Source organism: Tursiops truncatus, chromosome X (genome assembly GCF_011762595.2).
Source record: "Tursiops truncatus isolate mTurTru1 chromosome X, mTurTru1.mat.Y, whole genome shotgun sequence".
Lineage (NCBI taxonomy): Eukaryota > Metazoa > Chordata > Mammalia > Artiodactyla > Delphinidae > Tursiops > Tursiops truncatus.
The window spans coordinates 65,584,753-65,611,653 of NC_047055.1; the positions used below are offsets into that span (position 1 = coordinate 65,584,753).

General features: G+C 36.5%; 1 protein-coding gene across 1 annotated transcript in view; it reads left to right on the forward strand.

Annotated features, from left to right (window-relative positions):
• The window catches only part of ATRX (ATRX chromatin remodeler), a 247,901-nt gene that overhangs the window by 21,067 nt on the left and 199,933 nt on the right, over window positions 1-26,901 (forward strand). Inside the window, 1 exon segment of the mRNA XM_073799062.1 lies at window positions 25,086-25,116. Coding sequence (XP_073655163.1) covers window positions 25,086-25,116 — 31 coding nt within the window.

A 26,901-nucleotide genomic window follows, 5' to 3' on the forward strand; every position in this document is an offset into this window, starting at 1 on the left:
CAATCAGCTAAAACTTCCACATCTGGAATATTATTATAGGCAAGGGAGAGTAAATGAGCTGTAATTGTTCCCATTCTAGATATTAAATATCAGGCTTTCCTTAAGATACAAATGGACCCAACTATATTATTCTATACCCATTGTTTTTCCAGTATTACAGGAAGTTTTCCAAGAATTAGGGATTGTCATTTAACTTCAGTAAGAAGACCATTTGCATTTGATGTGTTCTACTCTTGGGGAAAAGAAATAGTGGAAAAATGGATTATTCTCCAGTCCTTTGGAATAAAATTCAGACAGTTTGAGCTCCGGTCTCAACTTGCTTTCATTTGGAATTACCTCATGTATGGCTAGATTTGGGTTCAAATCCAGTTCTCTTTGTAACCTTTGGAACGTTACCCAACTTTTGCGTTGTTCTTTTATCTATGCAGTGGAGACAGTAATACCTAAATGAAAATCTTTATGAGCTGTATAGCATAGTGTAAGCGCTTAACAAAATTGAGTTGCTTTATCTCCTCCTTTTCTATTTTTCAGAGTGGATGCACTTAATAGCTGGAGACAGAACTGATTAGGTATCAATTTCATGAAAAGAGGTATGAGTAGCTCTGATGTACATATCAAAAAGTAGAGAAGTTACTTATAAGTTGATTCTGATTTTTCATACCTTCCCCCTCAGGTTTCTATCACCTGGAGCATTGAGTTCACTAGATTCTAAAGATAAACCAAACACTGTATTTTCAAAGATTATCTAATCTGTTTATATATCTTTTCCCCTTGGAATGATGGTTTTGTTGCTCTTGTAAAAACATTAATACTATCTCAGACCTTAATCAGCAGTTATCAAAACTCCATTTAGCTAGTGATTGCATTGCAGACTTTATCTGATTCCGTTTTTATTGATTAGGGACGTAAGCTTTATTTTTATCTGGAGAGATTTGCTTTTTATAACTCCCTCAAAATTGAGTAGGAGTCCACAAATTAAATGATTAGCTCAATGGCTTGTAGATGGGCTTCGTTAAAGCACTGAATGCTTAGCTATAGATATAGGAATTATGTGACTTTGTCTTCTCTCAGAAAACCTAGATTTTGTTTTTCTCCCCTTTCTTCTTTACCAAAAGAGAAATGAGAATCTTATTTAAATTGGATTTCAGTACTCTTTGCATTACAATATATAGGTATATAGATTCACTCTGATTCAAGTTGTAGAAGAAAATTGATTTTCTTACAATGGGCAAAGTAAAATTGCATTTCTGCTTCATCTGAGGATAGTTTGTTTTTTAACCTATTTAAAACTAAGTTCATTCCCTTTGAGCTAAAATGTACTTCATCCCAATAAAAACTTTCCAAAGGTTTCTTTTTTTGAGGGAACTTAGTATGCTTTTGTTAGAAAATAAAGATAGTGATATAATACTTGCACTTATTAATTTTTGTGTTAAAGTGAATAGAATATATTGAATTTAGATAGATGTGCCTCGAATGGAATAAATCTAAGTTTTTCAAATATTTATGCATATTTCTCACCCTCAACTGATTTTTATTTTCTCTTGATTCTGTATAAAACCATTACACCTTTCTCTTTTAATACAGGGAATATCCGTGGTTCAGTGTTTGCTTTCCCAAGGTATTCTTCAGGAAATTCCTGATTCTCTAGCAAACTTTGCTTTTTAAAATGGAGGTTAGCAGGTGTTGGAAATAAGGTTAAGAGTTTTAACCCTAAAGGAAACTGTATAAAAATTAGATGAAAAAAATTACATGTATGAGAGATTTAAAAGCATTAGGAAATTCACAGTTATAAGGATGGTTCCCCTTTCTTCCCTAGATTATTCCTGGGATACTTAACAGCCTTTCTTTACCATTAGATTGTGAGTTCCTTAGGGTCAGGTATTATGTATTTATTTTTTATTGCAATACTACGTACTCACAATATATTCAGCATTTGGTAAATATTGTAAAATGAATAAGTGAATCTTACTCCTCATGAATAAAAAGTGAAATCTGACTGACTTACGGTTAAAACTCTTAGGTCAGTTTGGGAAGAGTTTAAATGGAAGTTTTTCAGGCAAGTGATATTTGTGAAGCTGACCTGAATTGCCTTTGTTTGAAATTTTAATGCTTTACAGATGCTTTAAAGGATTTTCCAAAAAGCTTGAACAATTAGAGAGTTATATCTCAACAAAGTTATATCTCTTAAATTAACAAGTATCTGATTTGCTTATATTATAACGTCTGGATTATAGCTCATCTTTCCACTGAGGCATCAGCCCACTGAAAGAAAGAGATTGATATGACTTTCAGATGTTAAAGTCGGACTGGAAAATTAGAAACTCAGGATGTTAGCCTTTTCTGAATCTCTTTTATTTAGTCTTGCGGAATGATAAGAAAATCATTTAATAGTTAAAGAAGATACGATATTTACCATTTATTATTTACGATAATACCATTCTGATAGCTGATATTAGTTTAAAATTTCCAGGATTGGATCCATCAACTGAAAGAAATGAATGAGGAAGTTTAACCAGAGGGACAAGGAATGATTTGTAGTTTTGGGTGGTAAGACTGTCATAGAGTTAGGTTACACATACAGCACAAGATACTCAGATGTTAGGATGAGTACACACAGACTAGGAGCGCTAGTCGTCTTGAGATAGGAGGATTAGAGTTGATGTTGAACAGGTTTGTTTGGTTATTTTCTACTCATCTATCAGAATGTAGAACTTACTGATTTTCTCTTGTTTCTTCTTAGTTGAGTCCTTTCTTCATGCTAATCTTTATATAACTTTAATATCTAAGCATTGTTTATATAATTAGTTCGCTTCTGATCAACTCCTTTTGGATTATTCTGTTTACTTCTATAAAGGGATGTTTTCTACAAAATTTAGAAAGACTGTTCTGCTTTTTAACTCAAATAAGTTAGATCCAAGTTTTTGTGAAAAAAGAGATTGCCTCCTTTTTGCTTTTAGAGAAATGTTCAATGGTACTCAAGAGATTTTTAGTGGCTCTTTGTATTCAGTATACTTATTTATGAAAGACTAACTTTTAATATATCTTCTTGTTTTGGGACTCAAAAAAAAAGGTCTTATATTTTAGTAGTGCCTTGTTTGTTGTGGTAAATTTTGGATTCTGTTTTCAGAAAAATAAAATCTATCTTCTAAGATGATTATTCTATGGTGCCCATGCTGGATATGCCCTGTCATCTCATATACTTAATTTTTATGTCCTTAGATGGCTAAGAGGCCTGAATGAGTTTTTGAGATGATGTAAAAGAGATACCAGTGTTATTTCCTGTTTCAGTATTTTTTTTGTTCCCCTCCCTTTTCTTCTTTTTGTAAAGGAACAAAAATTTGTTGTATTCCCAGAAATTCTTCAAGTATAAGATGTTAATAACATTTCCCAAGGGTCAAGAGAAGCATGTGGCTTTAAAAAGTCTAGGTCTTTTAGAGGATACCTAGAGGAATCTCTGAAGAATTTAGAGGGTAGATACCATTTAACTTCCCTTATTTGCGGCACAAGTTTTATACCAGACTGTGTGGTACATTGATCCTTCCTATGTCCCACTATAAAATTACTGTTAAACAATTAATGTTAAATAGAAAGAATATTACAATAATAAGATTCAGGTAGAGTTGAAGGCTGGAAAAGTCTTATTGTAGATAACAGAAATTGTAAAACCATATTGTAAAACCTTGTGCTCTTGTGAACATGAAGTGTGGACACTTGATTCTTTTTTTTTTTTCCTCCGGTACGCGGGCCTCTCACTGTTGTGGCCTCTCCCGTTGCGGAGTACAGGCTCCGGACGCGGAGGCTCAGTGGCCATGGCTCACGGACCTAGCCGCTCCGCGGCATGTGGGATCTTCCCGGACCGGGACACGAACCCATGTGCCCTGCATCGGCAGGCGGACTCTCAACCACTGCGCCACCAGGGAAGCCCTTGATTCTTTTTTTTAATACTGAATGTGGAATTTTTCAGAAGCAGAGCTTCATGAAAGGCTTGATATCCTACGGTGAGATCCTGGGTAGAAGAAACTTGTGCTTTTTCTACATCATTTTTAATATCGTCAATCAGTGTTCACTGCTACTTGGCCTCCAAAGCACCAAAGTAGCTATCTAGTTTGACAGATGAGTTTTAAAAAAGATATAGATAACAGATTTATTTTAATTTCTGTTTCTATTCCGTAGTTTTATAATCTGTGCTGAACCAAAAAATTCAAGCAGTATAGCAGATCGATTACTTCCTATTCACTGCTTTTAAAGCTAAAGATATTCAAGTAATATCCTCAGATCTTGTTAAAACTTTTAGTTTGAGTCAGTTTTTCCCCTAACTCTTGTTCAGGGTAGAAATTGTATGAAAGGTCTAAATTCTAGTGCAATTGCTGTCAAAAGATCTCTGAACAACTCAGCTAATGTCCAAGTCATTTTCTAAAAATTAACAACTTTATTGATGTAAATCACATACCACAGTCTATCCATTTAAAGGGTACAATTTTGTGGTTTTAGTATACTCACAAATCTGTACAGCCATCAACAGAATATTCATCACTCCAACAAGAAAGCCTATACCAATTAGTGGTTACTCCTCATTTTCCCCCATATCCCTACCCCAGTTCCTGACAACCACTATTTTATTTTCTATCTCTATGGATTTGCATATTTTGAACATTTCCTGTAAAAGGAATCATACAGTATGTGATCTTTTGTGATTGGCTACATTCATTTAGCATATTTTCAGGGTACATCCATGTTGTAGGATGACTCAGAACTTTACTCCTTTTTATTGCTGAAAAATATACATTCATCATTTCATGGATATTTGGTTTGTTTCTACTTTTTGGTTATTATGAATCATTGCTGCTGTGAACATTTGTGTATAAATTTTTGTGTGGGCATTTATTTTCATTTCTTTTTGGAATCCTGGGTCATATGGAAACTCTATGTTTAACTTTTTGTGCAACTGTCAAAACTGTTTTTCAGTTTTGTATTATTTTACAAATAGTAAAGTGTGCTTTTTTTTTTTTTTTTTTGCGGTACACGGGCCTCTCACTGTTGTGGCCTCTCCTGTTGCGGAGCATCTGGACGCGCAGGCTCAGCGGCCATGGCTCATGGGCCCAGCCGCTCCGCGGCATATGCGATCTTCTCGGACCCGGGCACAAACCCTCGTCCCCTGCATCGGCAGGTGGACTCTCAACCACTGCACCACCTGGGAATCCCCAAAGTGTGCTATTTTATGTTCACATCAGCAGTGTATGAGGGTTCCAATTTTTCCACATCCTCACTAATACCTCCTGTTGACCATCTTTTAAATTATACCCATTCTGGTGGGTATGAAGTAATATCTTGTGTTTATTTTTACTGTGGTAAAATATACATAACATAATATTTATCACTTTAACCATTTGTAAATGTGCAGTTCAGTGGCATTAAGTACATTCACAATATGTAACAGTCACCACCGTGTGTACCCAAAACTCTTTGATCATCCCCAACAAAAAACTCTGTACCCATCTTGATAGTCTCTTTAATAAATGGTGCTGTGTCAATTGGATATCTACATGTGAAAGAAGGTTGGACCCATAGTTTACACCATATACAACTAAAAATACCTAAATTTCAGAGCTAAAAGTATAAAACTCTTAGGAGAAAACATAAGGACCTTGGATTTGTCAGTGGTCTCTAAATAAGATGGAAACAACACAGGCAAGAAGAGAAAAATATAGATAATACAGACTTCATTAAAATAAAAAATGTGTGTGTTAAAGGACACTATCAAGAGAGTGAAGACAACCCACAGAAATAGAAGAAAATGTATGCAAATCATATATCTGATAAAGATTTAATATCCAGAATATATAAAGAAGTTTTGCAACTCAGCACCAAAAGGACAACTCAGAAAGTGTACAAAGGACTTGAATAGAAATCCCTTTACTTTTTAAAAAAAAATTGTGATAAAATAACATAACATAAACCTTTTGAAGGTGTACATTTCAATAATGTTAAGTACATTTTTATATTGTTGTGCAACCAATCTCCAGAACTTTTTCATCTTGGAAAACTGAAACTCTGGGGACTTCCCTGGTGTCCAGTGGCTAAGACTCCACGTTCCCAGTGCAGGGGGCCTGGGTTCAATCCCTGGTCAGGGAACCAGATCCTACATGCTGCAACTAAGAGTTCACATGCCGCAGCTAAAAAGATCCCGCATGCCGCAACTAAGACCTGGCACAGCCAAATAAATAAATAAATATTTTAAAAGAAAAAATAACACAAACTCTACACCCTATAAACAACAACTCCCCATTTCCCTTGGCTTCCCTTTACTTATAATCATTGTCTTTATATTTAAAGTGGATTTCTTGTAGACAGCATATATTTGGGTCTTGGTTTTAGTCCTCTCTGACATCTGACTGTATCCACCTCACACTCTGACACACTCTCTTAGTTGGTGTACTTAGAATATTCACATTTTAAGTGAATTTTGATATAGTTGGTTTAATATCTACCATGTTTGTAACTTTTCTCTTCATTGTACTTGTTTTTTACCTTCTCCTTTTTTGTCTTTTTAAAAAATATTTATTTATTTATTTTATTTTTGGCTGCATCAGGTCTTAGTTGCAGGATCTTTGTTGTGGCATGTGGGATCTTCCGTTGCGGCGCATGGGCTTCTCTCTAGTTGCTGTCTGCGGGCTTCTCTCTAGTTGTGGCGCATGGGCTCAGTAGTTGCAGCGCGGGGGCTTAGTTGCCCCGTGGCATGTGGGATCTTAGTTTCCCGACCAGGGATGGAACCCACGTTGCCTGCATTGGAAGGCGGATTCTTAACCACTGGTCCACCAGGGAAGTCCCTTTGCCTTTTTTTTTTTAAGTCTTTATTGAATTTGTTACAATGTTGCTTCTGTTTTATGTTTTGGTTTTTGGCTGGGAGGACCAGGGATCGAATCCACACCCCTTGCGTTGAAAGGCAAAGCCTCAACCACTGGACCGCCAGGGAAGTCCCTGCCTTTGTTTTGTTTTGTTTTTTTTAACATCTTTATTAGAGTATAATTGCTTTACAATGTTGTGTTAGTTTCTGCTGTATAACAAAGTGAATCAGCTATCCTGCCTTTGCTTTTAATTGAACATTTATATGATTTCATTTTCCTTCCTCTTTTAACTTATAAATTATACTTCTTTAAACATTTTATTGGTTGCCTTATAGTTTGCAATATGCATTTATAACTAGTCTAAGTCCATTTTTAAATGACACTGTACCACTTCACAAGTACTGTAGATAGCTTATAATAGTATTCCCAATTCCTCTCCTTATCCATAAGCTATAATTATCCAATGCATTTTTGCTGTTATTAGTTTGGACAGTTAACTATTAGGTCAGTTAAGAATAAGAAACATAGGGGCTTCCCTGGTGGTGCAGTGGTTGAGAGTCCGCCTGCCAATGCAGGGGACACAGGTTCGTGCCCCGATCTGGGAAGATCCCACATGCCCCGGAGTGGCTAGGCCCGTGAGCCATGGCCGCTGAGCCTGCGCATCTGGAGCCTGTGCTCCACAATGGGAGAGGCCGCAACAGTGAGAGGCCCGCGTACCACGCACAAAAAAAAAAAAAAAAACAGAAGAATAAGAAACATAAAAGATGTTATTTTACCCTCATTTATTCCTTCTCTAACGCTCTTCCTTACTTTATGTAGATGCATGTTTCTGCCCTATATAATTTTTTTTTATTATTATTTTTTGACCACGCCCTGCAGCATGCAGAATCTTAGTTCCCTGACTAGGGATCAAACCCGTGTCCCCTGCATTGGGAGTGTGGAGTCTTAACCACTGGACCACCAGGGAAGTCCCATATAATTTTTTTCTCTCTAAAGAACTTCTTTCAACATTTCTTGCAAGGAAAGTCTGCTGGCAACAAATGCCTTTGGTTTTTGTTTGTCTGAGAAAGTATTTTTCTTTTACCTTTGAAGAATCATTTTGCTGGGTACATTATTCTAGCTTGGTGGGGTTTTTTTTCCCCCAATACTTTAAATAATTCATTCTACTGTCTTCCTGCTTGCATAGTTTCTGACAACACATAAGATGGAATGCTTATCCTTGTTCCTCTATAGATAAGATGTTTTGTTTTTTTTTCTCCTGGCTTTTTAAAAGATTTTTCTCTCTGTCTTTGGTTTTCTGCTGTTTGCATATGACATAGCTAGGTGTAGATATTTGCTATTTACCCTGCTTGGTATCCTGCTTCTGTGGTATCTGTCATTGATTTTGGAAGTATTTCCACCATTCTTTTATATCAAACATTTCTTCTCTTTTCCTTCTTCTCCTTTGTATTCCCATGACATGTTGTTACAACTTTTGTAATTATTCTACAGTTATAGTTTTTCTGTTCCCTTTTATTTGTTCTTTTTTCTCTTTGCATTTCCGTTTGGAAAGTTTCTATTGACATGTCCTCAGCCTCACTGATTCTTTCCTCTTCAGTCTCATTGATCCTTTCCTTGACTATGTCCATTCTGTTGATGAACCCATCAAAGGCATTCTTTATTTCTTTTACAGTGTGTTGGATTTGTAGCATTTTATTTTATTTATTTGAGTTTTCATCTCTCTGCTTATGGTACCCAATTATTCTTGCACACTGCCTACTTTATCTATTGAGTCCTTATCATTCTAGTCATAGTTATTTTAAATTTCCCTGTCTGATAATTCCAAAAATCTGTGTCTTCTCTGAGTCTGGTTCTCATACTCTCTTTGTGTCTTTAGATTGGGTTTTTTCTTGCCTTTTAGCAGGACTTGTAATTTTTTTGAAAGCTCTATGTGATATTTCTGGTAATAGGAAATCAAACTTTTAGTGTGAGATTTTATGCTAATCTGGCTAGGAATGGGGCTGTGTTTAATGTGTGCTGTAGCTGTAGGTGCTACAGCACACATTAAACACATTATTTCTTCTAGTTCCCTTGTCCTAGTTTTTTTTTCCTTCCCTTTTGTCTTTGGGATTCCTTAAGAATTCCTTTTTTTTTTTTTTTTTGCGGTACGCGGGCCTCTCACTGTTGTGGCCTCTCCTGTCGCGGAGCACAGGCTCTGGACGCACAGGCTCAGCGGCCATGGCTCACAGGCCCAGCCGCTCCGCCGCATGTGGGATCTTCCCGGACCGGGGCACGAACCCGTGTCCCCTGCATCGGCAGGCGGACTCTCAACCACTGAGCCACCAGGGAAGCCCAAGAATTCCTTCTCAAACAGAGTCTGTATCTTGTAGCTTTCTCATTTATAATTCAGTGTTACCATATTGGATCCCAGGAGTTGGAGAGGGAAAGTGATCTGTAATCTTATGAATTACATCTTTCTTTTTTAAGTGGTCCCTGGGCTGTGACCTTCAGAAATGTTTCTTAGCCTTTCCCCCTGCAACACTACTTAGGTGAGACAGGAAACCTCCAGGAGGCTGAGGTTGTCTAATTGCTCTTCCTCCAGGTACATAATGCTCTGGTAAAGTAGTTTACCTTGAGAGCATGACTTTGTTAAAAAGAGAATGCTCTGGGTGAGTTTTAATATGTTTACTTTTCCCTCCTCCTGCTCAAGGCACAAGAGGATTTTTTCCCCTCAGGTCTTCCTCATGAATACCTGAAAAGCTTGTGGCACTCCTGGAGGTAAAACCCAGGAAAGTGTGCCCAGCTGGGACACCAGGATTTTTTAACACTCAAGCTAATCTGTATTTGGCCTCCAATAATTCGTCAGTTACTATTGAAGTGTTTGCACTTCAGATAAAATGTGATTCTCTGTATCTGCCTGTCTCTCCTTTTTTTTTTCTTTTTGGTGATTTGTCCTATGACCTCAGTTCTCTAATGGATCTAAGATAACTTACTGATTTGCAATTTGTTTATCTTTTTTCTTGTTGTGAGCATAGGAGTGAGGACTTCTAAGCTCCTTACCTTTTGTAGCTGACTGGTTAGTTTTTTTGTTTGTTTTTGACTTTTTAAAATAAATGAACCTGGGCTTCCCTGGTGGCGCAGTGGTTGGGAGTCCGCCTGCCGATGCAGGGGACACGGGTTCGTGCCCCGGTCCGGGAAGATCCCACGTGCCGCGGAGCGGCTGGGCCCGTGAGCCATGGCCGCTGAGTCTGCGCGTCCGGAGCCTGTGCTCCGCAGCGAGAGACGCCACAACAGTGAGAAGCCCGCGAACCGCAAAAAAAAAAAAAAAAAAAAAAAAAAAAAAAAAAAAAAATAAATAAATGAACCTATGTGAGATGACATAGCTATCTGTGGCTTTTTGGGGGTGCTCTCCTTTGTTTGTTACATCTTTCAGGTCTTGGTCTTTGTGAGGATCAGGTTCCAATTTCAGTTGGAAGTTTTAGGAATTGATTTTAAGATGATTTGTTTGTCTTATTGTTAACACCTTATGTTTAGTTACTGCTGCATTCAAATAAGGATAGTGTGGTAAGCTCAGTGGATTAAGCATGCACAGTAAAACTAGAGAACTTAGGTAATTTAAAGCATTCATATAGTGTTTTTATTAAAAATTAAAGAAAAAATCAATGAGTGTATTCAAAATGATAACAAAGATAGCAATGAACAAAGATGAAAAACTTTGGAAAAGTATGCTGTAGTAACTGAAGGCACTTTGTGGACATCTTAGTTTATCCTTAGTCCTTTGAAGTGTTCTGACTTTTGAGGATTATCTACTAGTGTGATAACTACTTTTCTGTTCATTAAGTTATATTAGTCACTGTGCCTTGAGTTTTCTTAAGGGATGTGGTATAGGGTGGGCTTTGGTTAGAGATAGAATTCCTGATTTTCCAACGCAAGTGCAAATTATTTAATTCCCTTGCTGTATTTAGCAAATAAGTGCCTTTCTGAGCCTCAGTTCTCTGTAATAAGGAGGGAGGTTTCATGAGGTTTAAATCAGGCCAGCGTGTATAAAATGCATGTTAAAATTTGTCATGGTTATGTAAGGAAACCCAAGGCAGCGTAGACTCACTAAGAAAAATTCCGCCTTTTACCCTAACACTTGATCTTCCAGTGGTTGATATTCATTGGCATAGTAGAAACCTGTATGGACCTTTATCACATTTGGGAGTAAAATTAAGGCATAAAAAGTTTATAGGGAATTAGGCTTTATATTATATGCTTACATAGTTAATATTGGGCAGCTGTTAAAAGGATTTCTTATAATTTTACTTGAATAAGGACATAAGTTAGAAGATTTTAAACACTTATATGAATACTAAACTTGTGGTAAATAAAGGAAGTGTAGAAAATCTGTTGGATTAGTGAAAAGCCAATTGTGAATTACTAGTTAATTTATAAGTGAAATTACAGATACTAAGAAATAAATGAACTGTATATTTTATAATGCATTATAAACACATATGATAATTTTAAACCTAAAAAAACACATGCACTTAGGAGTAATGCAGTGAATTTATGTCACAAAAAAAATTGTTTTTTTGAGGAAGGCTTGTATCGCTATGAACTTCCCATTTCTTTTCCTTTGGTTGATTTCTAGTTTCATGCCTTTGTGGTCAGAGAAGTTGCTTGAAATAATTTCTATAGTCTTAAATTTGTTGAGGTTAGTTTTGTGCCGTAGCATGTGGTCAATCCTAGAGAATGTTCATGTGCACTTGAAAAGAATGTGTATTCTGTCTTTTTTTTTGGATGTAATGTCCTGAAAATGTCAATTAAGTCTAAGTGTTCTATTGTATCATTTAGCATCTCTGTTGCCTTATTGATTTTCTGTCTAGGAGATCTGTCCATCGATGTGAGTGGGGTGTTAAAGTCTCCTACCATTATTGTATTCCCATCAATTTCTCCCTTGATGTCTGTTAGTATTTGTTTTATGTATTTGGGTGCTCCTATATTAGGTGCATATATGTTGATGAGTGTAAAATCCTCCTCTTGTTTTGATCCTTTTATCGTTATATAGTGTCCGTCTTTATCTTTCTTTACAGCCTTTGCTTTAAACTCTATTTTATCTGATACGAGTATTGCAACGCTCACTTTCTCTTCATTTCCATTTCCATGAAATATCTTTTTCCATCCCCTCACTTTCAATCTATGTGTGTCCTTTGCCATAAGGTGGGTCTCTTGTAGGCAGCATATTGTAGGCTCTTGTTTCTTTATCCAGTCTGCCGCTCTCTGTCTTTTGATCGGAGCATTGACATTTAAGGTAATTATTGATACATATGTATTTATTGCCATATTAAACCTTGTTTTCCAGTTGATTCTTTGTTTCTTCCCTGATCCTTTCATTTTCTTTTTGTGGCTTGATGATTTCCTTTTATTTTATGCTTGTGTGTTCTCCTTTTTGTTTTTTGTGAATGTATTGTGTGTTTTTGATTTGTGTTTGTTCTGTTTTTCAAGTATCTTAACCCCTTCCTCTGTCTGCTTGCTTTAGATACATAGGCTCAAACACATTCTTAAAAAAAAAACATGGGCTTCCCTGGTGGCACAGTGGTTGAGAGTCTGCCTGCTGATGCAGGGGATGTGGGTTTGTGCCCTGGTCTGGGAGGATTCCACATGCTGCGGAGCAGCTGGGCTTGTGGGCCATGGCCGCTGGGCCTGTGCGTCCGGAGCCTGTGCTCCGCAACAGGAGAGGCCACAGCAGTGAGAGGCCCACGTACCGCAAAAAAAAAAAAAAACAGAAAAGAACCAAAAACAAACAAACAAACAAAAAAAACAAAAGGAGCTGCATTTTCTTACTCTCCTTCCCCACATTTTGTGATTTTGATGTCCTTTTTTACATCTTCGTGTTTATCCTTTTGCTGTTCCTGGTGTTTATTATCAATTTCACAAATAGGTTTTTTTTTCTCTTTCTCTTTTTGATCTGTTTACTGGCTAATTAAAGTGATTTACTTTCAAATTTTGAATTCCTCCTTCCTATATCTTCTTGCTTCTTTAATATTTAGAGAAGATCTATCAATATTTCTTTTAGGATAGGTTTAGTATTGCTGTATTCCTTTAGTTTTTGCTTTTCTGAGAAGTTCTTTATTTCTCCTACTATTCTAAATGATAATCTTGCTGGGTAGAGTATTCTAGGTTACAGATTTTTCCCTTTCAAGACTTTGGATATATTTTTCCACTGCCTTCTGGCCTGTGGTGTTTCTGTTGAGCAATCAGCTGATAGCCTTATGGGGCTTCCCTTTTAATTAATTCTTTGTTTTTCTCTTGCTGCCTTTAGAATTCTCTCTTTATCTTTAACTTTTGCTATCTTTATTATAATATGTCTTGGTGTAGGTCTGCTTGGGTTCATCTTGTTTGGGACTCTGTGCTTCCTGTATCTGGATATGTTTTTCCTTCTTTAGGCTTGGGAACTTTTCAGCTGTAATTTATTCAAATACATTTTCAGTTCCCTTTTCTCTTTCTTCTCCTTCTGGAATCCCTATTAGTAGATTGGGATGCTATGTATTATCCCCTAGGTCTCATACTGCTTTCTTTTATTTTTCATTTGGTTTTCTGTCTGCTGTTTTGCTTCAGTAAATTCCATTATTCTATCTTCCAGATCGCTTATTCTTTTTTCTGCATTATTCATTCTGCTTTTCATTGCCTTTAGATCGGCTTTCGTCTTGGCAAATGAATTTTCTAATTTTTCTTGTCTCCTCCTTATAGTTTCTAGTTCCTTTTTACAATAATCTGCATTTCTGCCAATAACCTTTCTTAATTCCTTCAGTATTTTCATTACCTCCTCTTTGAAGTCGGTGTCTGTTAGACGGAAAAGGTCTGTTTCATTGTTTGTTTCTTCGGGGGAATTCTCTTGGTTTTTTAACTGGGAGTGGTTCCTCTGCTTCTTCACTTTGCTTATGTTTATCTTATTCTGTGAGTTTAGGAGAAACAATTATATCCTGTAGTCTTGGAGCCCTATTTATATGCGGGAGCATTCCTGCATAGGTCATATGGGTTTAATGATTTTTGGCATGAGGGCTGTTTTTGATTTGGATCCTTGCAGTCTCTTTCCTCAGTGTTTGCTGGCCATTATCCCCTTGATAGGGGGTGTGCAGGTGTGTGGCTTGTGCACGCTCCAAGTAAGGCGGGGGCAGTAGTTGGCTCCCAGTCGCGGGACCCTCAGCAGTGGCAGTGGTCTGTGCTTGCCTCTGGAGTCTGAGATGGCAGCGGCAGCTCATGCCCGCCCCCAGAGCTCATGTAGGCAGTGCCTGAGAGTGTGTGTGGAGAAGGATGCTCCTATGGAGGCATGCCCCCCAACAATGTCGCCTTGCCTCTCTGGTGGGCCCAGACCTTCCACACCACACCCTAGCCCCTTCAGGCTGTCTCCATGCAGCCAACCCCAGTCCTCTCCTCTGGGTCTGACCTCCAAATCCCGAGGTTCAGCGCCCAGTCCCCACCTTCCCCAGTGGATGAGCATCTCAGACTGGGGAGTGCTGGGCAGCACTGTCTGTGCAGGTCTCTCTTTGCTTTGCCCTCTGTAAACCAGTTGCTGTGTTCTTCTTCGAGGCTCTGAATCTCGCCCTTTGTCCTGTCTGATCTCCCCACCAGTGAGGGAGCTTCCTAGTCTTCAGAGACCTTTCCTCTTTCACAGTTCCCTCCCAGGGGCACAGGTCCTGTCCCGATTCCTTTCTCTCTTCTTTTCTGCTTTCTTCTTTTGCCCTACCCAGTTACATGGAGATTTTCTTGCCTTTTTGGAAGTCTGAGGCCTTCTGCCAGTGTTTGGTAGATGTTTTGTGAGAATTGTTCCACAGGTAGATGGTTTTTTTTTGATGTATTTGTGGGAGAAGGTGAGCTCCACATTCTACTCCTCTGCCATCTTGATCTGATCTCTGATTCTAATGTTTTAATTGAAGTATAGTTGATTTACAATATTAATGTCAGGTGTACAACATAATGATCCAATATTTTTGTAGATTATACTCCATTTAAAGTTATTATAAAATATTGGCTGTATTCCTTGTGCTGTACAATATACCCTTGTAGCTTAATTATTTTATGTATAGTAGTTTCTACTTCTTAATCCCCTATTCCTATTTTGCTCCTCCCCTTTCCCTCTGGTAACTACTAATTTGTTCTCTATGTCTGTGAAACTGTTTCTGTTTTGTTGCATTCATTCATTTTATTTTTTGGATTCTACATATAAGTGACAACATGAAGTGTTTGTCTTTCTCTGAGTTATGTCACTAAGCATAATACCCTCCAGGTCCATCCATGTTTTTGCACATGGCAAAATCTTCATTTTTTATGGCTGAGTAATATTCCATTGTGTGTATATACCACATCTTCCTTATCCATTCATCTGTTTATAGAAATTCGGTTGCTTCCGTATCTTGGCTATTGTAAGTAATACTGCTCTGAACACTGGGGTACATGTATCCTTTCAAATTCGTGTTTTTGTTTTCTTTGGATATATACCCAGGATTGGAATTGCTGGATGATACGGCAGTTCTACATTTAGTTTTCTGCGGGATCTCCATACTGCTTTTTATAGTGGCTACACCAATTTACATTCCCACCAACAGTGTACTAGGGTCCCCTTTCTTCTGCATCCTCTCCAACATGGGTTATTTGTAGATGTTTTCATGATAGCCATTCTACAGGTACGAGGTGACATCTCACTGTGGGTTTTTTTAAAAAAAAAATTATTTATTTGTGGCTGCGTTGGGTCTTCGTTGCTGCATGTGGGCTTTCTCTAGTTGCGGCAAGTGGGGGCTACTCTTCATTGCGGTGCATGGGCTTCTGATTGTCGTGGCTTCTCTTGTTGCAGAGCACGGGCTCTAAACACGTGTGTTTCAGTAGTTGTGGCTTGTGGGCTCAGTAGTTGTGGCTCATGTGCTCTAGAGTGCAGGCTCAGTAGTTGTGGCTGTCAGGCTTAGCTGCTCCATAGCACGTGGGATCTTCCCAGACCAGGGATTGAACCCGTGTCCGTGTCCTTTGCATTGGCAGGCAGATTCTTAACCACTGCGCCACCAGGGAAGTCCCTCACTGTGGTTTTGATTTGCATTTCTCTGGTGACTAGTTATGTTGAGCATCTTTTCATGTTCCTGTTTGTCATCTGTATATCTTTGGAAAAATGGCTATTCAGGTTTCCTACCCATTTTTTATCTTTTTTGGTTTTTTTCTAATATTGAGTTATATGAGCTGTTTATATATTTTGGATATTTACCCCTTATCAGTCATATCATTTGAAAATATTTTCTCCCATTCTGTAAGTTGTCTTTTCATTTTTTTGATGGTTTCCTTTGTTGTGCAAAAGCTTTTAAGTTTAATTAGGTACGATTTGTTTATTTTTGCTTTTGTTTCCTTTGCCTTAAGAGACAGATCCAAAAAAAATTGCTATGATTTATGTCAAAGAATCTTCTGTCTTCTAGGAGTTTTATGTTTTCCACTGTTATATTTAGGTTTTTAATCCATTTTACGTTTTTTTTGTATATGTTGTGAGAATATGTTCTGATTCTGTTCTTTTACATGTAGCTGTCCAGTTTTCTTGCACCACTTACTGAAGAGACTCTCTTTTTTCCATTGTATATTCTTGTCTCTTTTGTGATAGGTTAATTGATCATAAGTGCATGGGTTTACTTCTGGCTCTTTATTCTATTCCACTGATCAATGTGTCTGTTTCTGTGCTGTTACCATAATGTTTTGATTGCTGTAGCTTTGTAGTATAGTTTTAAGTCAGGGAGTGTGATACCTCCAGCTCTGTTCTTCTTTCTGAAGATTGCTTTGGCTATTCCGGGTCTTTTGTACTTACATACAAATTTTAGAATTATTTGTTCTAGTTCTGTGAAAAATGCCATTGGTATTTTGGTAGGGATTTCATTGGCTCTCTAGATTGTCTTGGGTAGTATGGTCATTTTAACAATATTAATTCTTCCAACCCATGAACATGGTATATCTTTCCATCTGCTTGTTGTCATGTTCATTTTCTTTCATCAGTGTCTTACAGTTTTCTGAGTATAGGTTTTTTACCTCCTTAGTGAGATTTATTTCTAGGTGTTTTATTCTTTGTTATGTGATGGTAAATGGGATTGTTTTCTTAATCTCCCTTTCTGATAGTTCATTGTTATTTTATGAAATGCAACAGATTACTGTATATTGATTTTGTATCCAACATCTTCACCAAATTAATGAGCTCTAGTAGTGTTTTTTTGGTGGCATCTTTAGGATTTTCTATGTTGGGATGATCCTAATTAAGTCAATGCTTGGAAATAGTTGCATGCAAATTATGTGTGATAGAGATAATAGAATACAGTAATGAAAAAAAGAAGTATTGTGAAGATTTGCCCATTGAACTGAGATTGTTTAACAAGCTAGTTCCTCTCTAAAGTGATGTTGCAATTTTTATGATACCTTTTCATAATCCTAGTACAGGTTACATTGTTCATAATGCATTGTCAGTTGAAGACAATCTGAGTTTTTCTACCAACAGCTGTAGTTTCTTCAAACTTCTCTTCCAGTTTTCAAGAAAACTGTGTTTTCAAGGTGCTTTCAGTTTTTATGGTGAGAGATTTGCTGTCAGAAGTGACGACACAGTCTGGCTTGGCCATTGCATCCATTTTTCACAGTGCCAATCCCACTCCTCTTGCCTTCATGTATTCCTCAAAATCTTTACTCTTCCTTCATATATTCATCAAAGCCATTTTCCTATTAGCTGCTGAAAGGTAGCCATGGTTGGCCTTGGGAACAGTGTCTTGTGTGGGAAGCAGGGCACTTGGTCCTGGGAGGGGTGCTTTGCCTTACCCCTTCTAACCCCTGACCCCCATTCTCCTGAGCCAGGAGGTGCAAACTAGCTCCGCTCAGGACTCCTCAGGTACTTCCTGCAAGCTAAGTTGCTTTATTATTAAAATAATATGCTAGTTAAAATTAATTACATTTCCTTCAGACTTTAAGTTATTAGAATATTGTAGCTAAAGCTTAAATTCCATTTGAACTATTTTCTGATGTATCTATATTGATACATATGGCTCTAGTTCATTCATTTAATTCATATATGGTCATCCATCATGTGAATGTATAATCTGTCTATCCTGTTTTTTATGGATAATTAGGTTATTTTCAAATTTTCTCTAGTACAAACAGTACTGCAGTTTGTGCATGTCTTCATTCATAGCTTTAGTGGCCACATACAGCACGAGCTTTCTTTTAATATTTGCCTGATATATCAAATATCTTTTAAAAATTTACTCTTTTAATCATTTTTAAGGGTACAGTTCAGTGGCATTAACTACATTGGCAGTCCTTTGTAACCGTCCACACTCTCCATTTCCAGATCTTTTTCATCATCTCCAAAACAGAAACTCTGTACCCATTAAACAATAACTCTGCATTCCCTCCCCCCTCCAGCCCTCTATTGTGCTTTCTGTCTCTGTGCATTTGACTACTCTAGGACCCTCATCTAAGTGGAATTATACAATGTTTCTCCTTCTGTTGTGCCTGGCTTATTTTAGCTAGTATAATGTTTTCAAAGTTCATCTGTGGTGTAGCATGTATCAGAATTTCATTCTTTTTTAGCGAATATCATTCCTCTTATACCATGTGTATTGGGTTGGCCCAAAGGTTTGTTCAGTTTTTTCCATAAGATGGCTCTAGTAGCACTTAGTTGTCTTTAACTTCATTCGAAACAATTTTGTTAGATTGTATTGTGACAGCTGTCATGTTAGCATGCATTCAAAAAAAGGTATCAAAATTGGTGAATTTTTTGGTAGCCATTTTAATATTGAATATGGATTAAAAAAAGCATTTTTTGCATAATATGCTTTATTATTTCAAGAAAGGTAAAAATGCAACTGAAATGCACAAAAAGATATGTTCAGTGTATGCAGAAGGTGCTGTGACTGATCGAATGTGTCAAAAGTGGTTTGTGAAGTTTCGTGCTAGAGATTTCTTGCTGGATGATGCTCCCCGGTCAGGTAGTCCAGTTGAAGTTGACAGCGATCAAATCGAGATATTAATTGAGAACAATCAACGTTTCACCACATGGGAGATAGCCGACATACTCAAAATGTCCAAATCAAGCATTGAAAATCATTTGCACCAGCTTGGTTATGTGAATTGCTTTCACGTTTGGATTCTACATAACTTAAGCAAAAAAAAAACCTTGACTGTTTCCACGTGTGATTCTCTACTTAAATGTAACAAAAATGTTCCATTTTTAAAACAAATTGTGACAGACCATGAAAAGTAGATACTGTATAGTAGTGTGGAACGGAAGAGATTGCGGGGCAAGCGAAATGAACCACCACCAACCACATCAAAGGTCAGTCTTCATCCAAAGAAGGTGATGTTGTGTATATGGTGGGATTGGAAGAGAGTCCTGTATTATGAGCTCCTTCCAGAAAACCAAACAATTAATTCCAACAAGTTCTGCTTCCAGTTAGACCAACTGAAAGCGGCACTCGACAAAAAGTGTCCAGAATTAGTCAACAGAAAACGCATAATCTTCCATCAGGATAACGCAAGCCAGCATGTTTCTTTGATGACCAGGCAAAAACTGTTACAGCTTGGTTGGGAAGTTCTGATTCATCTGCTGCATTCACCAGATATTGCACCTTCGGATTTCCATTTATTTCGATCTTTACAAAATTCTCTTAATGGAAAAAAATTCAGTTCTCTGGAAGACTGTAAAAGGCACGTGGAACAGTTCTTTGCTCAAAAAGATAAAAAGTTTTAGGAAGATGGAATTATAAGGTTGCCTGAAAAATGTCAGAAGGTAGTGGAACAAAATGGTGACTACGTTGTTCAATAAAGTTCTTGGTGAAAATGAAAAATGTGTCTTTTATTTTTCCTTAAAAAACCGAAGGCACTTTTTGGCCCACCCAGTATATTAAATTTTACTTATCCTTTCATCTGTTGTTGATGGATGTATTGGTTGTTTTCCCTTTTTGCCACTTGTGAATAATGCTGTTATGAACATTGATGTATAAGTATCTGTTTGTGTCCCAGCTTTCATTTCTTTTGGTATATACTTAGAAGTAGAATTACTGGATCATATGGCAGTTCTATGTTTATCTTTTTGAGGTACTGCTATACTGTTTTTCCACAGTGGGTGCGCCATTTTATATTCCTAACAGCATCACACTCAGGGTTCCAGTTTCTCCACATCCTCACCAACACTTGTTATTTTCTTTACTCTTTTTTTTTGTGTGGGTGGGGGTTAATAGCCTCTTAACGGGTGTGAAGTGTTATCTCATTATGGTTCTAATTTGTATTTCCCTAATGACTAGTGATGTAGAACATCCTTTTGTGTGTTTATTGGATATTTGTATGTCTTCTTTGGAGAAATGTCTATTCAAGTCCTTTGCCCATTAAATTTTTTTTTGTTGAGCTGCATATTTTTATTTTTTATTGAAGTATGTTGATTTAAAATATTGTGCTACTTTCAGGTGTACAGAAAAGTGATTCAGTTTTACATATACATACATATATATACATACACATATATATGTGTGTATATAATGGGTTGCCCAAAATGTTCCTTCAGTTTTTAAGTAAAAATAAAAGACACATTTTTCATTTTCACCGAGAACTGTATTGAACAACGTAGTCACCGTTTTGTTCCACTACCGTCTGCCATTTTTCAGGCAACTTCATAATTCCATCTTCCCAAAACTTTTAATCTTTTTGAGCAAAGAACTGTTCCACGTGCCTTTTACAGTCTTCCAGGGAACTGAAATTATTTCCATTAAGAGAATTTTGTAAAGACCGAAATAAATGGAAATCTGAAGATTCAATATCCGGTGAATGCAGCAGATGAATCAGAACTTCCCAACCAAGCTGTAACAGTTTTTGCCTGGTCATCAAAGAAACATGCTGGCTTGCGTTATCCTGATGGAAGATTATGCGTTTGCTGTTGACTAATTCTGGGTGCTTTTCGTCGAGTGCCACTTTCAGTTGGTCTAATTGGGAGCAGAACTTGTTGGAATTAATCGTTTGGTTTTCTGGAAGGAGGTCATAATAGAGGACTCCCTTCCAATCCCACCATATACACATCACCTTCTTTTGCTGAAGACTGACCTTTGGTATGGCTAGTGGTGGTTCATTTCGCTTGCCCCACAATCTCTTCTGTTCCACATTGTTGTACAGTATCTACTTTTCATCGCCTGTCACAATTTGTTTTAAAGATGGAACATTTTCATTACTTTTAAGTAGAGAATCGCATGTGGAAACACCATCAAGAAGGTTTTTTTTTGCTTAAGTTATGTGGAACCCAAACATGAAAGCAATTCACATAACCAAGCTGGTGCAAATGATTTTCAGCGCTTGATTTGGACATTTTGAGTATGTTGCCTATCTCCCACGTGGTATAATGTTGATTGTTCTCAATTAGTGTCTTGATTGCTATCAACTTCAACTGGCCTACCCGATCGTGGAGCATCATCCAGCAAGAAATCTCTAGCACGAAACTTCGTAAATCACTTTTGACACATTTTTTCAGTCACAGCACCTTCTCCATACACGGAACATATCTTTTTGTGCATTTCAGTTGCATTTTTACCTTTCTTGAAATAATAAAGCATATTATGCAAAAAATGTTGCTTTTTTAATCCATGTTCGATATTAAAATGGCTACACAAAAATTCACTAATTTTAGTAAGTCTTTTTTAAAATGCATGCTGATATGACAGCTGTCACAATACAGTCTAACAAAATTGTTTCGAATGAAGTTAAAGATGACAGTGCTACTAGAGCCATCTTATGCAAAAAACAGAACGAACTCTTTGGCCAACCCCATATGTGTACATGTGTATGTATATGTGTATTATTTTTCAGATTCTTTTCCATTATAGGTTATTACAAGATATTCAGTATTGTTCCCTGTGCTATACAGTAAATCCTTGTTGTTTGTTTTATATATAGTGGTATGTATCTCATAATCCCATACTCCTAATTTATCCCTCCCCATTACCCTTTGGTAACCATAAGTTTGTTTTCTATGTCTGTGAGTTTGTTTCTATTTTATATTTAGATTCATTGTATTATTTTTTAGATTTCACACATAGTATTATATAATATTAGCCTTTTTCTGTCTCCGTATGATAATCTGTAGCTCCATCCATGTTGCTGCAAATGGCATTATTTCATTCCTTTTTTATGGCTGAGTAATATACCATTGTGTATATATACCACATGTTCTTTATCCATTCATCTGTTGATGGACAATTAGGTTGCTTCCATGTCTTGGCTATTGTAAATCGTCCTTTTATGAACATTGTGCTGCATGTATGTTTTTGAATTAGAGTTTTTGTCTTTTCTAGATATATGCCCAGGAGTGGGATTTCTGGATTGTATGGTAACTGTAGTTTTCATTTTTGAAGGAACCTCCATACTGTTCTTTATAGTGGCTGCACCGGTTTACATTCGCACCATCAGTATAGGAAAGTTCCTTTTTCTCCACATCCTCTCCAGCATTTACTATTTGTAGACTTTTGCTGATGGCCATTCTGACTGGTGTGAGGTGATACCTCATTGTAGTTTTGATTTGCTTTTCTCTAATAATTAGCAACGTTGAGCATCTTTTCATGTGCCTGTTGTCCATTTCTTTTTTGGAGAAATGTTTGTGTAGGTCTTCTGCTCATTTTTTGATTGGGTTGTTTTTGTTTTTTTTCTATTGAGTTGTATGAGCTGTTTATATGTTTTTGACATTAATCCCTTGTTGGTCACATCACATGCACATATTTTTTCTGAGTCCGTAGGTTTTCTTTTTACTTTGTTCATGGTTTCCTTTGTTGTGTAAAAGGTTTTAAGTTTGATTAGGTCCCATTTTATTACTTTTGTTTTTATTTCTATTGCCTTGGCAGACTGACCTAAGAAAACATTGGTATGATTTATGTCAGAGAATGTTTTACCTATGCTCTCTTCTAGGAGTTTTATGGTGTCGTGTCTCATGTTTAGGTCTTTATTTTACGTTTTTTTGTTGTATATGGTACGAGGGAATGTTCTAACTTCATTGATTTACATGAGGTTGTCCAGCTTTCCCAACACAACTTGTTGAAGAGACTGTCTTTTCTCCATTGTATATTCTTGCCTCCTTTGTTGAAGGTTGATTGACCCTAGGTGTGTGGGTTTATTTCTGGGCTCTCTATTGTGTCACATTGATCTGTATGTCTGTTTTTGTGCCAATACCACACTGTTTTTATTACTGTAGCTTTATAGTATTGTTTGAAATTTGGGAGAGTTATGCCTCCAGCTTTGTTCTTTTCCCTTAGGATTGCTTTGGCAATTCCAGGTCTTTTGTGGTTCCCTGTTACTTTTAGGATTATGTGGTCTAGTCCTGTGAAGAATGTCATGGGTAATTTTATAAGGATCGTATTAAATCTGTAGATTGCTTTGGATAGTATGGCCGTTTTACCAATATTTATTCTTCCAAACCAAGAGCATGGAATATCTTTCCATTTCTTTGAGTCAACTTCAGTTTCCTTTTTCCTAGTTCTCAGTTTCCTTTTTCCATGTTTTATAGTTCTCAGGGTATAGGTCTTTCACCTCCTAGGTTTTTTTCCTAGGTATTTTATTTTTTTGTATGCTGTTGTATCATTATTATTTATTTTTAAAAATTATCTTAATTTTAAGTTTTGTTTATTTCTTTGGCTGCACCATTCAGTTTGCAGGATCTTAGTTTCAGAACAACGATTGAACCCAGGCCATGGCAGTGAAAGCACTGAGTCCTAACCACTGGATCGCTTGGGAACTCCTTGGATGCTATTTTAAATCAGATTTTTTTTACTTTCTCTTTCTGATATTTCATTGTTAGTGTAAAGAAGTGCAACAGATTTCTTTTTTCTTTTTTTAAAAAAAATTATTTGTTTATTTGGCTGCATTGGGTCTTAGTTGCAGCACGTGGGATCTTCATTGCTGTGTGCGAGATCTTCGTTGTGGCATGCAGGATCTTTAGTTGCGGCATGCGGGATCTTTTTAGTTGTGGCATGTGGGATCTAGTTCCCTGACCAGTGATCGAACCAGGGCCCCCTGCATTGGGAGCACAGAGTCTTAGCCACTGGACCACCATGGAAGTCCCCAGAAATGCAATAGCTATCTGTATATTAATCTTGTATCTTTCTACCTTGCTCAAGTCATTTATTAGTTCTAATAGTTTTTTTGTGGCCTCTGTAGGAATATTTGTATAGGGTATCATGTCATCTGCATATATTCACAATTTTACCTCTTCTCTTACAATTCAGATACCTTTTATTTCTTTTTCTTATCTGATTGCTGTGCCTTTGCCCATTTTGGTATTTGGTTGTTTGGTTTTTTGGAGTTGAGTTATAGAATTTCTTTATGTTTTCTGGTTATCAATACCATTTCAGATATATGATTCAGAAATACTTTCTCCCATTTTGTGGATTGTCTTTTCTTCTCTTGATAGTGACCTTTGATGCACAAAAGTTTTTCATTTTGATGAAATCCAGTTTATTTTTTGTTGTTGTCTGTGCTTTTGGTATCATATTCAAGAAAGCATGACGAAATCCAATGTCATGAAGATTCCCCCTCTATTTTCTTTAAAGAGTTTCATAGTTTTAGCTACTATTTTTAGGTCTTTGATGCATTTGGAGTTAATTTTTGTATGTGGTGTGAAGCAGGCATCCACTTTATTCTTTTGCATTTGGTTATTCATTTTTTCGAACACCCCATGTTGAAAAGACTGTCGTTTTCCCATTGAAAATCAGTTGACCACATATATGCAAGGCTTTATTTCTGGGTTCTCTATTCCATTGTTCTATATGATTGTCCTTTTGCCAGTACCATACTGTTTTGATTATTTTAGCTCTGCAGTTAGTTTTGTTTTTTTAATTTAAGTATAGTTGATTTACCATATTGTGTTAGTTTCAGGTTTACAGGAAGGTAGTTCAGTTTATATATATATATATATATATATATATATATATATATATATATATTCAGATTATTTTCCATTATAGGTTATTACATGATATTGAATGTAGTTCTCTGTGTTATACAGTAAATCCTTGTTGCTTTTGCAGTTAGTTTTGAAGTCAGGAATTGTGAGTTCTTTAATTTTGTTGTATTTCACAACTGTTTTGGCTGTTCAAGATTCCTTGAGATTCATCATGAATTTTAGGATGGAATTTACTGTGTCTGTGAAAAAAACTGTTGGAATTTTGATAGGAGTTGAATCTCTAGATCACTTTGGGTAGTATTGTCATCTTAACAATATTTATTTGTGTCTTTAATTTCTTTCAGCAGTGAAAGTTTTCCTGTTTTGCGGCTTTCCGTAAGTCTTTCAATTCCTTGGTTAAATGTATTCTTAAATACTTAATTCTTCTTGATGCTATTGTAAATGGCATTGTTTTTTTTAATTTCCTTTTGGATTGTTCATTGTTAGTTTGGAAAAATGCAGCTGATTTTTGCGTGTGAATTTGTATCCACCAACTTTACTGAATTTGTGTATTAACTGTTAAGAATTTTTTGTGGTATCTTTAAGGTTTTGTACATGTAAGATGTCATCTGTGGACAAAGATAAGTTTACTCTTCTTTTCCAGTTTGGATTATAATATGCTATTTTAAACAGTTGTTAAGTGAACAAAAATGTAAAGTTAATTACCAATGATTTGTTTGTAAAAAAGACCATTTTTGGTCAGTATACTCATGAACATATGTCCAAATTTTAGAGACTCTATATGGTCCATTGCTAGAAGACAGCCACCCATCTGTGTGAGCAGGTAGATGAATGGGGGAAAATGAAAAATAGTTTTTGTTTTGTTTTTGTTTGGCCATGCCGTGAGGCTCGTGGGATATTAGTTCCCCAAACAAGGATTGAACTTGCGCCCACAGTAGTGAAAGTGCTGTGTCCTAACCACTGGCCAACCAGGGAATTCCCGAAAAATAGTTTAGGATGTTACCATTGTGGAAGACTGGGTAATGCATACACAGGATCTTTCTTACAACTGCATGTGAATCTACGATTATCTCAAAATGAAAAGTTTAATTTAAAAAAGGCTAGCTCCTTTACACATATACTTCTCCAAATAATGCAAAAGAGGTGAAACACTAGTAATTTTTAGAACTCCACATTTCTCATGGAAGAAATGTTGTAAAACATTCAGGGTGAAGAAAATGGCCCATAGTTAAAAACACTGACATTAGTACTTAAAACTTGTCTGAAATCCAGTCATTTATGATATGGTTAGCTTACATTAGGAATTTAGAATTTTTTTGGTTCTCTTGAAGATAGGTAGATTAGATGTCATTGGTCATTTACATCAAGCCCATGTTGTAATTGTGTGTTTGTGAGTATGAAGGCTGATCAGATTCTTCTTCAATCAAGATTTTTAACTATTCTTAAGGATCATTTTAAGGACTTGTACCTAGAACCTAGAATTAAGTAATGTATAGTACTGGTGGAGTAAGCTTCACATTTTGGTGGAGGAGGAAGAGAGTGACAGCCACGTCTGGATTTAATAAAAATAACTTAGAATAGTTCACAATTATAAAACTGATAAGTTAATGTGTGCAGTTTTGCCTTAGGAAAAGATCCTTCAATTTACAAAAGGGTTGATAAGTGTTGTCTTTCAAACAGTTTATTTGGTGTGTTTAAAATATCATTTCCACAAATAAGACTTAATTCCAAGGACCATCTCCAATGTATGACTCTAGAAATGAGGCAGATTTTAAAAGCTGACATCAGAGCTTTTATAAATGAATGAATATTTCCCTTCTAAATAGTCACCCTTGGAGGCCATACTGAAACCAATGATGATGTCATTCCTGAGGATACTTCAAGAACTCTCCTTTTGTAACCAATTTAGAAGACATGCAAGAAATTAAGTCTTCAGGAATACTTTGAATTTTGGCAAAAACTATTTTTAATGCATCTGATAATCTTTCATTATTCACCATACTTGACTCTAAATGACATTTGGCTATTTCCAAATATCACATCTGCCCTTAGAGAAGATTTTTCAAATGAGTGGGCAAATTTTTTAAGTATCAATTTTTTTTCACCATTGGACTTATAGCTGGTCTCATAATATATAATATTACACAAATATGTTCATTC